General features: G+C 41.8%; 1 protein-coding gene, 2 long non-coding RNA genes and 1 pseudogene across 3 annotated transcripts; 3 read left to right on the forward strand and 1 right to left on the reverse strand.

Annotated features, from left to right (window-relative positions):
• Positions 1-910: 910 nt before the first annotated feature.
• Positions 911-2,970, forward strand: LOC128317006 (uncharacterized). The gene is made up of 5 exons (XR_008301754.1): positions 911-1,152; positions 1,265-2,473; positions 2,559-2,704; positions 2,795-2,842; positions 2,952-2,970. It is a non-coding gene; the product is annotated as an uncharacterized LOC128317006 (long non-coding RNA).
• A 4-nt stretch (positions 2,971-2,974) lies between these two features.
• LOC128318303 (uncharacterized) lies at positions 2,975-12,022 on the forward strand. Its single transcript, XR_008301755.1, has 5 exons — positions 2,975-3,061; positions 4,004-4,373; positions 11,536-11,730; positions 11,811-11,855; positions 11,936-12,022. It is a non-coding gene; the product is annotated as an uncharacterized LOC128318303 (long non-coding RNA).
• LOC113524342 (uncharacterized) lies at positions 8,428-11,149 on the reverse strand (annotated as a pseudogene).
• Positions 12,023-12,088: 66 nt separating the features above from the next.
• LOC113524351 (uncharacterized) lies at positions 12,089-13,713 on the forward strand. The gene is made up of 4 exons (XM_034304284.2): positions 12,089-12,456; positions 12,552-12,629; positions 12,776-12,904; positions 12,991-13,713. The coding sequence occupies exons 2-4, from the start codon at positions 12,569-12,571 to the stop codon at positions 13,221-13,223; spliced, it is 423 nt and encodes a 140-aa protein (XP_034160175.2). The 5' UTR covers positions 12,089-12,456; positions 12,552-12,568; the 3' UTR covers positions 13,224-13,713.
• The last annotated feature ends 1,932 nt before the right edge of the window (positions 13,714-15,645 follow it).

Consider the following 15,645-nt stretch of genomic DNA (forward strand, 5'->3'; position numbering starts at 1 on the left):
CTTGATTCTTGAAAGAATAAAGTCTATTGGCCTCAACACCCCTGCTCTCCAGAGTGATCTTTGCACCTTTGGTTAATCTTCATTAATTGCTACAACACCTTTTCATCTCTAAAACCCTTTTCTCCCACAGCTATTGACCACATGTTCTTCTGTAGAATGAGCCTGTGAGAAATTTTTCATCTGTTTAATGACCATTAAGGGAAAAAGGCATACTTCAGTTTTTCTGTCCTTATTTCACATTCATTCCTTCTGTAGGCAGATGTTCTAGGAAGAGTACCATCCAATGTAATAAATTCCTTGTAGCTTTTGCAATATATATTATGTGGCTGCAATAAATACAAAAAATCCTAATTAGAAAAACAACCAAAGACAGAACAATTTACTGAAATCAAAAGGGTAACTTGTCTGGTCTAGGGCTACTAGCCATGACCAGATCCCGGTCTAGAAAGTTTGCCCATTATTTTTTGTTTAAAAGTCTTTGTCATTTAAAATGTAGTCTTGCAAGGCCTGTACCAAAAACTTGGAGCAATTTCCAGCTTTGGCTCTTTTTTAAAAAAATTAGGCTACTCCAAATGAAGCACTTTACAAATATTCTAATGTTATCTTTTCACCTGTTAATTTTGTAGGCTTTACTTTGTTGTTTTGGGCACAGCCAATTCTGTCTTTCAAATTTAGATCATTCTTGAGTCTTCGTTTGCATGCCATGAGTATGCAGGATTTCCCTTTCATGTGATCTCATTAGTACAAAATAAATTGACAAAATGGACTAATGATCTATTGTTGCCCTGTTAATTTCTCCTAGCCAATAGGAAGCTTTCATCACCAGCTGCATGCTAGTGTCATATCTAACTAATTAAGTTTAAATAACTCTCTTAGCAAATGTTGTGGTTGTATTGTATGTTGCAAGCTGCATGTTCAAACTTTCACTACAAATCTTGTCTCTGATGGAGAAATTCAAATTTGCCCAATTTCATATGATGACTGACAGAAGTGTGAAAGTCTACAACATTTCTGTTAAAGATAAAAGAATGGGTCAGTTTGCCCAGGTGACCAGTCAGCCTGATCTCAACAATGATGAAGGGAGGACTGAAATCAACTGTCCCAGCACAAAAGGACCAAAGACACATGCTGCTAAAGTACTGCTGTTTGGAGGTTTGTGCATGTTGTTTCTTTAGGTAGTTGGCCAGTTCAAATATATGATGTCCATTTTAATTTTATTTTGTCAGACAAAGATAGTTGAGAAAAAATGCCTTTCTAATACTAGGCACTGCTAAAAGAGGGCAGCGAATGAAGAGAAGTGCATCCCCAGATGCCAAGACTTTACACAGTATGGAGTTGTGCAGCTCAGTAACTAACATTGGGCAAGTATAAAATCTCAATTAGCCTACTATTGATTCCAAGAAAGAGAGAGTTGATCAAATTTCCTAGCAATTATTTACAGTCCTTAGGCTACATCAAAATGTAGTGGCTAGCCAGTGGGACAACAGAGATTTAGAAGCCTATATATTTCAACAGTGTGTTTTTTCCCCACAATGCATGTTATGTTTATTTTTTCTTTGTCTTTGAGACCAAGAATCCAAGGCTTTCCCAGGCAGCAAAAGTCCAAGTTGCGGAGGACCTTAAGGCTGCTCTTATTAAAGAAAGGGCCATGAAAGTCGCACACCTTTTGGACAAAACAAACATGGACTTGGCTGAGCAGGGAGGTCCACAAGGTGACAGATACCTGGTATATTTCATAACTTTGGTTTTGACAGGTCTAGGTCAAAGGTAATCATGGTATGTCAAAGGCTAATGATGAAATGCTTCATTTGAAAATCTTAATGTGTGTTTAATTTGTTTTGAAACTCAGAAGTGAAAAACATGTAAGGGAATGTGCCCCCACATATACAAACATGAACACACATTGACGAACACACACCCTCCCACAACACACCCCCAGCCTGCATGTTAAAAACCATATGCTTAATTGACCCCTGAGGCTTAATGCCGCTAATGTGTTTAAATGATTTATGTTAAAAACATGTGTAAGTGAGGGAAACATGTAACTTCCAATTGCCTGAGATTCCCACCATAAATATATTGGGAAACACCCTATAAAGGCTAAATACTTACAAAGCTTTCGCATTCTGGAAGTCCGCCAAGAGACTTCACATCTTCGGAAATCCAACAAAGGTTAAAGACCTTGGACTTCAACAGGTAAGAAGTTTCGTTTTTAAATGTTTTAATTTCATTCCATTTATTTGTATTAGAATGTTTCAGTCATTTTACATTTTGATGATAACCTTTAGAATATTTTAACATATATTCAGAACATTGGTAAGTTCCATCTACTTAACCAGTCATTATGTATTCAGGTATAGGTTTATAGCTAAAGTTTAATTTTCAATCAATTTTTATTACAGAGCAGGACCAAACTATGCTCATCTGATTCTAGTGTCTAACAAAACGTAACAAATGAGCTCGAGCCAACTAGGTAATTTCAATTTATCTCTTAGAAGTGTTGTGAGCTTAAAAGTAACTTGTTACTAAGAGAATATTTTTTTGTTTTTCTGATTTAGACAACATTGTGATTAATTTTTGATGAGTTTCCTGAAACGTCCACTCAAGGTCATGTGAATCCTAGATCACTGGAACATAAATCAATCTATCCAAAGACCAATAGCTGCCGTAGTACCACAGATTAGAACAATCCTGCAAACTACACGTAAGTCACAACATAAGTAAGACGAATATGAATACTCCATACTGTAAATCTTTCACTTACTATATACATTTTATATTTTGTCATATTCAGAAGTTGAAGACACCTCAACTATCATTGCTGAAGATTCAAATGCTTCAGGTGAGATGATAATGTATACTTTGTCTTCCATTTCATTCTATTTCAACCATTCGTTCAGTGCATAAAGCTCTCTTAAACATTTTATGATTTCTGTTCTCTTTTAAATGAGAGTGATGCCATAGAACAAGCTCAACGGTGCATTGAGAGAATTCTGCCAACTAAAGGCCGCTTTATTGGAAAGTTTTGTTCATCTTGATAATACAGTTCAAAACAATTCGGGTAGGGAAATTGTTCCTTCCCTGTACAGGACCCTAGAAACTTTGTATAGTTGTATCACAATGAATGTAAAATTGTTAAGAATACTCTACGAAAGATATGGCACAGAAATGTCCAAATTACATTTCAGTTTCAGGCGCTCAACCAGCTGAAATTACCAATTAGTCAATGGGTCCATTGAATTGAGTCTTTTCTGACCATGCTCAAAAACGCCATTCAGAATAAACTTTAATTTTTACTCATATGACCCTTGAAATAGTAATTCAAATAGTCTGACCACCTTGCAGCAAGAAGGAAAGCAGGTAAAATGTTCAGTTCAGGAAATAAATGAGACATCTATACATCTTTCACAACAGAGACATGTGCTTTGCATTATGCATTACCCTTTTGAACCCTGAAAAAAACAATTTTCAAATTGAGAAGATCACTAAACAAATCCAACATGTGGGATTACCTGAAAACACAGCAGTCACCTTTGATGATGTATCAAAATTTGAGAAACATTTGAACTTTAAAATCAAGACTCGCGTACCGGAGCACTACGGCCAGAACATCCAGGCTCCGGAACAGTTTATATCCCCAGGCCATTAGACTGATCAATAGAAATCATCCACTACCTATTCCACCAGGGTCATCGGGATAAGATCAGCCCCCCTGCTCTTTACCAAATGGACTATCATACACACCTCATACTAATTGGATTAATAAGCACTGTCACTTTAAACACTACACTTTGTGCTGACACTATCACTACTTGACACTTTACACTACTGCCACTTGCACTGCTTCATTTTACTGTGAAACCTTTTTATTGTTAACTGTTCTTGTTGCACATGGGTTCTCTTATTCATACTGTAAACTGACTTTTGCTATTGTGTTGTTTGCTTTTATTCTTCTTCCTGCTTTGTTCCTTATTGTATTTTTTTGTACTTTTATTGTCTGTAGGAACTCAAGAATCATCAACCGAGGAGAGCAATGTTCACTCCAACCACATGCAGAACAAAGACGTTCTTTTACAACAACCTGGCTTAGGATGGCTCCAGCACGTCTGGGTTTAAATGACCATCTGCCGAACATGAGGGATGCTATTGGTCATCGGAATGCAGGAACACCCCAATCAAAGGGTATAAATTACCCCTCACTGGAGCTGAACTCGAGTTGACCAACACTTAAAGGGGCCTTTTGTTTGGATTACGTGTCTGGCTGAGCTTCTCCCAAACCACACCACGCTACATCCTGCTGAGTTTGGAATGACCTTTGTTCTCAATTGAGTCAGCAAAAAGAACTCCATACCCAGTGCTCCTCAACTTTAAAGGTATTGCTTCTTTCTTTGTGTTCTGTCTTATCCTATTTCAGTGTAGTCCCTGGTTTGTGTATCAAGTTTATATAGGGAACATGCCCTCACTACATGGTGTATCAAACAGGAGGGCAAGGATCTAAGGTTAACGTACAACTCGGTTACGGCAACTTTTCACATAGGTAGTACCAGGTTTACCACTCTGAAATCATGTATTCAAACAGACATTATAACACAACCTTACTGTTAATGAAATTGTGTAATATTAGACCTGTTCTTACTCTGTAAACACACCATTGTATCCAGAAACTAATGGTCACATGTTTGGTGTCTGCGTGTTTTCATGTGCTGAAGCTGTTGATGGTTTGCAAATCTCATAATAACTGTGTGATGAGATACTAAGTATTAAAGACAAATAAGGCCAAGTTACAATGGACATTAAGAAGGATGTGACCCAGGAGGGGTCACATGCAAATTAGCTGGAGGACCAGGCAAACTGGCCGCCAATTGTCTCCGAGCCGACCCGCAGTTGGTTGAAAACCCTAGGAGGCCGGCTCAGTCAAACTAGCATAAAAACTGCATGCCAAAGCAAGTAAGTGAGCTGGAGCAAGTAACAGAGCTGGAACTGGAAGAGAACTTGCACCAGAAGACACCAAGGCTTGCATCGCTGAACATCGCCTGACTTGACTCCCTCTCTGGTGACAATCAGCAACTTCTCCAAGATCCTCCAACTCCGGTCCAGCTAGAACCTGCTGACCACCAACTACTTTCATTCACCACCCAAGCAAAGCAAGGATTGATACCTCCCAACTTCATTAAGCTGGTGCAGTAACACTAAGAACTCTTTAACCAATTCACAAGTTAATGCCGACATATTGATGGTTCACTCAGGTCAGGGTCTAGTGATTTCTCATACTTTGAGTCTAAGAACTCAACCTTCTGATGATCACTGGTTTTCATCATGCCACATTCCTATTCCACATTCCACCATCTGACTGGTAAATCATACCTCAGATCGCAATTATAATAGCTACTGTTCAACTCACCAGACTGATACAAGTGCATACACAGCTCGTCTTATAGAAACTCAGTCTATTCCATGAATAGTGAGATCAAAGAATAAATTCACTAAAAGTTCTCGAAATAATCTAATCACCATTAAACCTGAAAAAGGCCAAATAAGTAAACAAAAACAATTTCTAAAGTTTGGGCTTCTCAACATTAGATCCCTTACATGGAAAGCACTTATTGTTAATGAAATGATCTCAGATTATAGTTTTGATGCACTCTGCCTTACTGAAACCTGGCTTAGACCAAATGAATGCATTGGTCTGAATGAGTCTACTCCGTCAGGATATTCCTATAAGCATGAGCCCCGTCAAACTGGTCGTGGAGGTGGTGTTGCAACTATCTATAACAATTTTCTTACCGTTACTCAGAAAACAGGACCCAGGTTTAACTCATTCGAAGTGCTTGTCCTCAATGTTGCACTCCCCGACATGCATAAAAAATCCCTATTGTATCTTGCTCTGGCCACCGTATATAGACCCTCAGGGCCATACATTGATTTTCTTAGAGTTTGTACATTTACTCTCAGACCTGCTGATTAATTTCGACAAAGCGTTGATTGTAGGAGACTTTAACATTCGTGTTGACGATGCTAATGACGACTTAAGTCCATAAATGCGAGTCCTATTAAATTAATTTGGGGTTAAACAAAACATTACTAGACCAACTCATTGTTTTAATCATAGACTACACTATAGACTACACTCTGACATAACTATATCACATGGAACAGACGTCACTGATATAGATATTCTACCTCAAAGCGATGATATCACAGACCATCACCTCTTAGTGTACACTCTACCTGTAGAACATATTAGCCATGTCCCTCCACGTTATCGATTCGGTAGAAATATTATTCCGACCACTAAAGACAGATTCACATGTAATCTGCCGGATCGGTCTCGATTTCTCACTAGACCCCTAAATGCAGATGATCTAGATGAAGTGACTAACAGCATAGGCGCTATTTTCACCAGCACACTAGACACTGTTGCCCCCATCTGATTATAAAAGGTCAGAGATAAAACACCTGCACCATGGTACAATAGTCATGCTCACGCCCTCAAGAGAGCAACCCGTAACCTCGAGCGAAAGTGGAGAAAAACTAAATTAGAAGTTTTTAGAATTGCGTATAAAGACAGAATGTCTAGCTATAGACAGGCTCTAAAAGGTGCCAGGGCCGAGCATCTGAGCAAACTGATAGCAATAAACCAAAACAATCCCAGATTCTTATTTAGTACAGTGGCTAGACTAACAAAACATCAGATATCTGAAGAGAGTATTCCATTACAGTTTAGTAGTGAGGACTTTTATGAATTTCTTCACCGAAAAAATTGACAGTATCAGGAACAAAATACTGGATGTATGTGACAGCATCCTGTGATCTAGTCCAGCCTAAAGCTCCACATTTAGTGCTAAAATGCTTTACAGGTATAGGACAGGAAGAGCTTTATAAACTTGTCAGCACGGCTAATTCAACGTGTTTGTTAGATCCAATCTCAACTAGATTGCTGAAAGAAGTGATACATACAGCTGGAGAGCCTCTTCTCAACATTATTAATTCCTCATTATATTTAGGTCACGTCCCAAAACCTCTCAAGTTAGCAGTTATTAAGCCTCTTCTTAAGAAACCTAAACTAGACCCTAATGAATTATCAAATTACAGACCAATTTCAAACCTTCTGTTTATATCTAAAATATTAGAAAAGGTTGTGTCTGCTCAATTATGCTCCTTCTTACAGGAAAACGGTATACTTGAAGAATTTGAGTCAGGTTTCAGGCCCCATCATAGCACAGAAACTGCGCTAGTAAAAATCACAAACGACTTGTTTTTAAGCTTCGGACCAAGGCTGCATCTCAATATTAGTCTTACTTGATCTTAGTGCTGCATTCGACACTATAGATCATAATATTCTCGTAGATGAATATGGGATTAGTTTCCATTGTTATGCTGACGATACCAAGTTATACATCTCATCAAAACCAGATGAAATAGATAAATTGTCTAGATTAACTGAGTGTGTTAAAGATATAAAAGATTGGATGACTGAATTTTCTATTACTAAATCCAGATAAGACAGAGATATTACTTACTGGTCCAAAAACCAGTACACAAAAGCTCTCACAATTCAAATTGCATTTAGAAGGATGTACTATTACTACTAGCTCGACAGTGAAAGACCTGGACATAATGTTAGACAGCAGCTTGTCTTTTGAAAATCATATTTCCAATATTACTAAAACAGCCTTCTTCCACCTTAGAAACATTGCCAAGCTTAGGAACATTTTATCTGTATCTGATGCAGAAAAGCTAGTTCATGCATTCATGACCTCCAGACTGGACTTTTGTAATGCATTGCTAGGTGGTTGTCCTGCATCTTCAATAAACAAGCTACAGTTAGTCCAGAATGCAGCCACCAGAGTTCTTACTAGGTCAAGAAAAGATCACATAACCCCAATATTATCATCCCTGCACTGGCTACCTGTTACGTTTAGAATTGATTATAAACTAGCCCTACTTGCGTTCAAGGCTCTAAATGGTTTAGCTCCCACGTATCTAGCCAGTCTTCTAACACGTCACAATCCACCACGCTCCTTAAGATCTCAAAACTCCGGACTTCTGGTAGTTCCCATAATATCAAAGTCTACAAAAGGGGGTAGAGCCTTTTCGTATTTAGCTCCTAAACTTTGGAATAGCCTTCCTGACAGTGTTCGGGGTTTAGACACAGTCTCCCAGTTCAAACGTAGATTAAAGACATATATCTTTAGCTAGGAACACACTTAATACATACCACAACCTTGTACTTCAGTACATCTGATTAATTGCAAATTATGATTTAGGGCTTACTAATAATATGAACAGCAGCTACGCTAATTCCTTTCCACTTGTTTCCCTTCTTCTACCCATCCCGAGGCACATAGAGATTGTGCCAGCTCCAGTAGACAGAGGCCAACCCTACGAGGATCCTGAGGCATCCAGAGATGGACCAGCTCCAGCTGGTTTCTGCCTCGTGAGGATTTGGGTATTCAAAGCAATGCTGCCAACCCTATGTGGACTTTGAGGAAGACAACAACCTCCAAATTAACATACGCATAAAATTCTACATGACTATACATAAATGCAGAAAGGACATTGTTCATATCACACTCTCCAGCATCACCCAAATCAGGATGGGTTCCCTTTTGAGTCTGGTTCCTCTCAAGGTTTCTTCCTCATATCATCTAAGGGAGTTTTTCCTTGCCACAGTCGCCTCAGTTGCCTCAGGCTTGCTCACTAGGGATAATTTTGTCTAACATCTAGGACTGTTTGCATGTTTTTTGTTTCTTATATTCTGTAAGGCTGCTTTGAGACAATGTTTATTGTTAAAAGTGCTATACAAATAAAATTGAATTGTTTTGGTTCCCCCCTTTCCTAGCTTGTCGGAGCTCGGGTGCCTCTTGATCCATGATCTGAGGATTAGCTTTTCCTGTCCCGTGATAATCTTAATTTTGTTTCAAGTTCCATTGATCGCCTTGATTTAACTCTGGGTGCCATTGTTGACCACCTTTTGATGTTCAGGTTGTTTCTCCCATTTTCTTTTCCAGTGGTTGGTTGGGTACCTGGGTCTGACACTAGTATAATGATCTCTTTCTCACTTAGTTTGGGGTTCACATCGCTCTTCACTGAAATATTTGCTGGAGTGGCTGGAGGGCCTGACAGGGCCGTGATACTGGGCACCTTCCAATACCAGTACCGAGTTTTGTGGGAGAACAGCCATGACTGTGGCAGACTTGGTGGTCTAGTCCGTGGCTAGTTTTTTGTTTGGAGTATGCCTTGTGGGCTAAGACTCGTAGTTGTAGGGCGGTCATGGCGCGTAGGCATGCCATGACGCCCAGATGGTAGCTCACCATTGGGTGCAGGTTTCAGAGGAACAGGGTCTTGAAATTGACATCCTTCTCCATTTCTGGTTCATTCCATGCCCCAAAATAGGCTCGGCGTAGTAGGTGGTAGTAGGCCTGGGGTTTTTCGTGCCTTCCCTGCTGAAGATCGAGTGCAGCCAACAGTCCTTGCTCTGACTCTGGGTCAGAAAACTCCTTTACTCCTGCGAAAATCATTAATAGGTAGTCGGCTTTGACCTGCTCTTGCTGGTGGTCTAAGAAACTCCGGACCTCAAGGCTGGATGTTATCCTCAGCAGGTATAACCTGTCTCTGGTGGTGACCTGGGGCATCATCTGAAGATGAAAGTCAATGTCCTGTAGGTAGGCATGGATGTCGTATCCCCCCTAGGGACTTGGGGTGAGCTTATTAATGTTCTTTGCCATTTTATCAAGGTCTCTAGGCGTTATCCCGGGGGCGATGCCTGGGTGCGCTCGGTGGCGTGTTGTCCCCACAGCGCCGGTGGGATGTTCCTGTGTAAAACTCGGTGAGGCTTTGCAGGGCAGGCCGTCCATCCTTCCTGCATAGGGAAGTTCTGGGTTCGGGGATCCTGTTCTGCTGGCTTGAGGCATCCGGTGTAACCGGGTTTCGAGCTTTAGTTCTCGCTGTAGTTCATACGCGCACTTCAGCTCTTCTCTGACCATATTCAATTCATCTTTAGTTTGCTCGAGCTGTTGAGTCAGTGCCTAAGTTTCCACTCTGGCTGCTTCCAGATGACCCTCAAAAGCCTTGATTTTGGAATGCTTCCTTTCAAACTCGGACTTGGCCTCCTCCAGTTTCTGTTCCAGGTCTTTCCCGGCAGCCCTGGCCCATTGTTCCCGTTGCTCAGCATCCACCTGCAAATCCTCCAAAGCCACTTGGAGCCTCTTTATTTGGTCCTTGGCCTCCTGCTCCCTCCTGTCAGTTTCCTCCAGGCGCTGCTGAGTCTGTCGTGCATCCTGCTGGAATTCCTTGGTCTGCTTCCGGAGTTCCTCAACTTCTTGTTCGAGCCGCATGGCCTTGGTGTCACTCAGCTTCATCTGGGTGAGGGGGGTGGGAGCCGGTGATCTTGGCGAGCTCCTTGCCGCTGTAGCTCTGACTGGGTTTGTGCGCCATGAGCTCTCTTAAGCTGTCATTCAGCTGTTCTTGATTCTGGTGTTGTAGCTCGTCGACCAGCTTGGGTAGGAGACTGTCTGTCATGACGCTGAGCCACGCCTCTAAGTCTTCCCAGTGGGCCATGAGGTTGACTGCCTGAGACATACTCTGTACTCTGACGGTACTCTGTAATGGGACACTAGAACAGGAGACTGGCACCGACCTTTACAGCTTTATGCTTAGTGTGGAATAGGTGTATGTTGGGAGTTAACTGTCAAAGATGATTGTAAGTGGAGAGGGAAGGTAAAGGTGAGAAGCGACAATCAGTGTGACAAATGGAGGAAATCCCTGCTAGGATCGACTTCGTACAACCTTGAGGTCAGTCAATCAAACCATTTATCAAGAGCAATTCAACGAGGGAGACACACGACACTGACGGCTCAGTTTTAACCAGGCCATGCTGGATTGTGCTATTTACACTGGTAGATGGTTTGCTTGGGTTAAGAGGGAGAGAGAAGGCACATAGTTAATGATTTACCATGAACAGTCGGCTAGGCCTCACAGGCCTGGCTTTCAACTAATTGGCAGTAAAGCATACAGCAGTGAATCGAGGCAGTAAGAAGAAACAGAGAGAGGAGATGAACAAAACAAAAGACTGAAAGAAAAATTCTATGGCTGGGACCTTTGGAAACAACTATTTCTTATCAGTTGCAGGCTGGTATCAATGACTCAACGACTGGGCTTACTGAAATGAGGAGAGAGTATCTCTGGTTTCAGTTAGACTCACAGCAAGGTAGTGTTGTCTCCTAATGTAGAGCCCTAGGTGAGTCATTCCTAACCAGGTGGAATTTGCCAAGCAAGACACCCCTCCTCTGATCACTTTCCTCCCACGCTACCAGTGAGGACCCAGACCCACTATGTACCGTGTCCAACAGTATCTGCCACCTCAAGACCTCGGCACAAGGGACCACACGCAAAATGGCGTAAACAGCACCCCCTCCTCAGAGGTGCAGGGGTCCGTTCACACGCTTCAACCTCCTTTCTCTCTCCCCCCCTTTGTCACTTGAAAATTATATTTTAATTCATGTACCAGGATTCATTCATTCTGATTCTCCGCAGAGCACGTGTTGATGGCGGTTCGTGACAGTCTACCCCTCCACCCTCTAAAGCGATGATATGAGGCGTCAGGTGTATATGGTTGCTCGAGAACTTGTGGCAGGTGTATCGGTGGGAAAAGAACTTTAGGGTATATAAGAAACGAGACAGTCTAACATTTTCCGTGAAGAAATTCGGGAATCAACATGATGGTTCATGGTAAGAAAACTTATTGGAATTATAAAGTATTTCTTTTCTCTTAAAAACATTGTTTAAATAAACACTTTATGTATTCTCAGCTTTAAAAGTTCAAGCTGAAATTCACCAGGTGCCTGAGTATCAGGGTAAGCTTTTCTATTAATTTCCCTTTTATTTTAACCCTTCTGTACTTTTTTTTTTAAATATGTTTTTCTCTTTACTAAAGTTACAGCGGAAGAACTAGAGGGTATTAGCCTCACTAAGACGGACCCAGGTACCGTATCTCTCCGTTTTTGTTTTTGGCCTCTGTTATTTAGCTCTGAAAAACTTTTTTTTTTTTTTTTTTTTTTTTTTTTTAACTACGCGTGACAGATTTTACACGTGGTATTAATCCTAATGAGTTTGCGAGAGGATCAGGAAGCAACAGTATCGCCAATGATTTGGATTTGATTCTAACCAGGGCTTCACCTGCGATCTTGCAAGATCGCTGCGTTCCGTCCTCTCCTCCGAGAAGCGGAGATGGCGTAATAGAAAGATCAACAACAGCGATCTTGCGAGATCGCCGCGTTCCGTCCTCTCCTCCGAGAAGCGGAGATGGCGTAATAGAAAGATCAACAACTTGGAGGCCAGTAAGGGCGCAAGTCACAAGCGTGACACCCATCGTAAAAGCCTGTGACGCGCCCCGGCGAGCGAAGGGACGGAAATTAGTCAGTAAGAGTCCGTCACTAGTGAAGAGGTTGTTTACAGGTATGTATTTTATTTCAATATTTTATTATTCATATATATATATATATATGTATGTATAATGACAGATCATTAGACATTCTTTTAATCCCCTACAGACTCAGTCGAATCACCCATGTGTTCACCCATGTGTTCAACCAGGGAAGTGGGACGTGGATCTCAATGCGTGATTAACAGTGTGTTATATGTGTGTATATATATATATATATATATATATATATATATATATATATATATATATATATATATATATATATATAAAATATATTTAGTGTGTGTGAATAAATTTTTTGATACGAGCCTTCTTTTTTAAAACAATCAGAGACCGAACCGGAGACCCAATCGGATAACGGCCCCGAACCGAATCAGGAAGCAGAGCGATGTCGGAGAGAGCGCCAGAGTCCCACTAGACCTCTGTTTAAACGCAAGTTTCCTCAACGACGGTTTAACGGTATGTTGTCTATGTATATATTTAGATTACATTTCTTCTTTATATACCTATACATATAAGATTTTGATAGGGATTTTTTTTTTCAGCCAACATCTCTAACCAGGAAGCGAGACCTGAATGGGTCCGTCGGCTGAGAGTAGCGCCACCTCTCCGTCAGTGCTGTGACAGCGGATTCTTGCGGCTCGCCGAAATAACGAGCGGTTTGATTTGTGACCTGATTCGCGACTACAGCGCCATGTTTTCTAACACATGTGGAAAAAGGTTTTGTGTGAAAGGTTTGAAATGTATGTCTGTGTCGAGGTATATTTTGACGTTGTGAATGCAGGTTTTTGAATGTATGTTAGCGTCAGGAAAATATTTTTGATGTTGTGAATGCTGGGTTATAGATAGGAGAAAATTATATAATAAAAATGTGCAAGAAAAATAAAAAAAAAATCATCTAACCCTGAGTTGTGACATTTAACGAGGGGTCTAAATAAAAAGTAAAAGCATACAAAATAAGCAAAAAACATAACACTATAAAATACTGTAAATATAAACATTATAAAACAAATACATATTTAAAAAAAAAAAATGGATCAGACTTTAGAGCGGGTCCTTGCCGAATTAAGGTTAAGCGTAGAGGGGCTACGGCTTATCCGCCCCTCCTTTCGCATAGACATATGGCAGGACATATACGATAACGCCTCAATGATTCAGCAAGATCCTCTACAGGCGATAGAAAATGCAATCCTCGGTCTAAATAGGCACGATGATCCATTTCTGGAAATCGAAGCCGCGATTCATTCTATAAATGTAGAAGAAGGAGAAAGAGGGCCGTATGGTGAGGAGGGGGTAGAAGGAGGTGCAGAGGGTGAGGGGGAGGGAATAGAGGAAGAAGGACCAGAAGGAGGGGTCGTGGGCGATGGGAGAGAATTGGGAGAAGGAGGGGGTGGAGGGGTTGGGACCAGAGCAGATAGAGAAGAGGTGCAGGTGGGAGGAGGAGGATGCGCGATGGTCGAAGACGAGGAGGAACATGGAGCTGACGCACAAGAATTTTAATGCCATAAAAATGGACGCGTGTTAATCCCTACACCGGGGGACGAGCCTGATATTGCTACGTTTTATCAAAACGTGATCGGTCTCATTCGGGAATTGGTCGATGACGCGAGAGTCGTAGCTGGGATGGGGGACTTGGTACAGTTAAGTGTAGAGAGCGAAAATGTAAGAGTTCACGCATCGGTAGTCGCCGACGGCACGGGTGAAAATACTCTACCCGTTTTTGAAGATATGCTCGATCGGATAGTACAGTCGAACACGGGGGTTGTGGCGAGCGAACCTGATTGTTCAGGTGGCGCGGAACCCTAGAGGCGGTGGAAAACATAAGTTGGATAAAACATTAGACTGCGAAATCATACGTAAAAAAAGACGTCACCTGTACGTTACAGAGGACCGCGGAGATCAGCTCAGCTTCGCCATCAGTCTAGCTCACAAGTGTAACGGCAGTTTCACAGACGGGCAGTGCGAGAGACAGGCTAGAGAGTGGCAACGAGCCGTTGGTCTGGACGAGCAGACACCCGTCACCTTTAGCGACGTGCGAAGATTCAAAGATATTTTAGAACGTAAAATCGTAGTGTTTTACAGAACGTCTAGCACCCTCTCGCATTTCGAAACAGATTTCCCCGACCGTTCCCGATCTTTGTTTTTGTTTTTACTGGTTAACCATTATTACGGGATAAACCTCAAGCCTTTATAGGTACGTGATTCATCTGTAATTGTTACAAGGGTTTTAATTGCTCCTATGCGCATAGTTGTCGAGGCTATTGTAACATGCAACGACAGGGAGTGCCCCATGCAAGAGCACGATCCCGTAGAAAGCTCGGACTGTCTCAGAAAGTGCCGTTCCCCAACGTGTTTCGCCCGTCGCAAAGAAGGTAAGAGGAACTTCGTAATGGGTAGGTCGGTCAGTCTCTGCGAGCTCGTTAAAAAATGTGGAAAAACATTGAAAGGTGAAGAGGAATGGTTTTACGGTCATGGGTGCGTTTTCTTACGTATTCCAGAAATGAGCGCTACAGATGTAACGTTTTTATCGCTCACAACGCCAAAGTGTTCGACGGCTATCTGGTTTTGAAAGGTATGCTGAAAGAGGGGTTATCGCCTGAGTGTATTCTCATGACAGGGAGTAAATTTCTCAGTTTTGAAGACCCTCATTACGAGCTAAAATTCATAGACTTTCTATCTTTCCTACACATGCGTCTTAGCGATTTCCCAAAAGCCTTAGGTTTCGCCGATCAGACCAAGGGGTATTTTCCTCAAATTCAGCTCAGCCGGACGTCTCGAGTACGTAGGACCCTACCCACCCGCCTCCGATCAGTTTCTCGGAGAGACGGGGGTGGACCCGTTCGATTCGATCACCATAGCGTCAGCCTGCATGAAAGTGTTTATCACAAATTATATCCTAAGACGTTGGCCATACCCTGCCCCTATGGTTATGCTCGGGTGCATCCATCCAATGGTTAGAATGGGTGATGGCGAAAGAAAAAAATCTTTATTCAGCACACTCTAAATATGGGGGAAAAGCAGATCGGTCCTTTTTTTGTAGGCGGTTACGCCGAGATCGACGGAGAAAAGTACGCGTGGGAATATCGCGGGTGCTTTTACCACAGCTGTTCGTGTTTCGACCCAGCGGAGACGTGCCCGTTGAGAGGCATCGGTTTCTGCGAATTGTGGTTGAACAGCGAGGAGAGAGTGAGGATGTTAGA

Source organism: Pangasianodon hypophthalmus, chromosome 5, assembly GCF_027358585.1.
Source record: "Pangasianodon hypophthalmus isolate fPanHyp1 chromosome 5, fPanHyp1.pri, whole genome shotgun sequence".
Lineage (NCBI taxonomy): Eukaryota > Metazoa > Chordata > Actinopteri > Siluriformes > Pangasiidae > Pangasianodon > Pangasianodon hypophthalmus.

Bases quoted from the DNA above. Each gene is read 5' to 3' on its own strand.
- LOC113524351 (XM_034304284.2), top strand. From the start codon at position 12,569: ATGTGTTCACCCATGTGTTCAACCAGGGAAGTGGGACGTGGATCTCAA. The intron at 12,630-12,775 runs GTGTGTTATATG...TAAAACAATCAG, and splicing joins ATCTCAATGCGTGATTAACA to AGACCGAACCGGAGACCCAA. The intron at 12,905-12,990 runs GTATGTTGTCTA...TTTTTTTTTCAG, and splicing joins TCCTCAACGACGGTTTAACG to CCAACATCTCTAACCAGGAA.